The 890-nt window shown below is 66.2% G+C and overlaps 1 protein-coding gene across 1 annotated transcript in view; it reads right to left on the bottom strand.

Moving 5' to 3' along the window:
* KLK1 (kallikrein 1) overlaps positions 1–890 on the bottom strand; it is an 11611-nt gene that overhangs the window by 9103 nt on the left and 1618 nt on the right. The window contains exon 2 of the mRNA XM_006763855.2: positions 620–776. Coding sequence (XP_006763918.1) covers positions 620–776 — 157 coding nt within the window. The remainder of the gene's footprint in view (positions 1–619; positions 777–890) is intronic.

Here is an 890-nt window from a genome sequence, read left to right as displayed (position 1 = left end):
AGATGGGAGGAGGGGCCTGCGCCCAGCTCAGCAGCAGCTGGGGCTTCGGGGCTGGTTCCCCAGCAGGCGGGTGGCCTGGCCCTGAGCCCAAGGTCAGCGTCCGCCTTCCCTTCCCAGCACCTTCCCTTCCTCTTCTCATTCCTTCCCCTGCCCCCGTGGCCCTCAAGGCCCTCACGCAGCCCCACCGGAGACCAGCCCTTCCCCGTGGGGCTCCTGGATGGCGGGGCTGGGCAATGTGAGAAGTTCCCTCACCCAAAATGTTGGGGTGACCCTCCCTTTTCCCTGGGGGTCCCCTTCAGTCCCATGCTGTGGGTGTGTGTGTGCACAGTAGTGATGGGGAGAGGGGGTGAGGCAGAAGAGAGAGAGAGAGAGAGAGAGAGAGAGAGAGAGAGAGAGAGAGAGAGAAGAGAGATCTAGGGGAGGGACAGAGGCAGACTGAGGCGGCCGTGGGAGGGCTTTCTGGTCAACCAGTTCCAGCCCTGTCTCTCTTCTCGTGACCCCGGACCACGACCTGTCCTTTCTGCGTCCCCCGAGGTCATCTGAAGGGACAGCGCTGGCTGCCCAGGCCTGTGGTAGCACAGATACCCCAAGCCCGCTCCGCCCCCTCCCCCTTACTCACTCGCTGATGCAGTGGGCGGCTGTGAGCACCCACTGGGGGTCCACCAGGACGCCCCCGCACTCGAAGCGGTTGTAGTGGTACAGGGCCGCCTGCCAGGGCTGGGGTTTCTTGCACTCCCAGCCTCCGACGATCCGGGACTGGATGGGGGGCACGGCGCCTGCAGAGGGGGTGCTGAGTCAGGGCGGGTGGAGGTGGCCACGGGGCCAGGGGACTGGACTGGGAGAGGGGGCCGGGCTATGGACACGCAGGGATGCAGGGGCAGAGGGCCTGG

This window comes from Myotis davidii, unplaced genomic scaffold (assembly GCF_000327345.1).
Source record: "Myotis davidii unplaced genomic scaffold, ASM32734v1 scaffold358, whole genome shotgun sequence".
In the NCBI taxonomy this organism is placed as follows: domain Eukaryota; kingdom Metazoa; phylum Chordata; class Mammalia; order Chiroptera; family Vespertilionidae; genus Myotis; species Myotis davidii.
The sequence above is the reverse complement of the archived record's forward strand: the minus strand, read 5'-3'. Positions and strand labels throughout refer to the sequence as shown.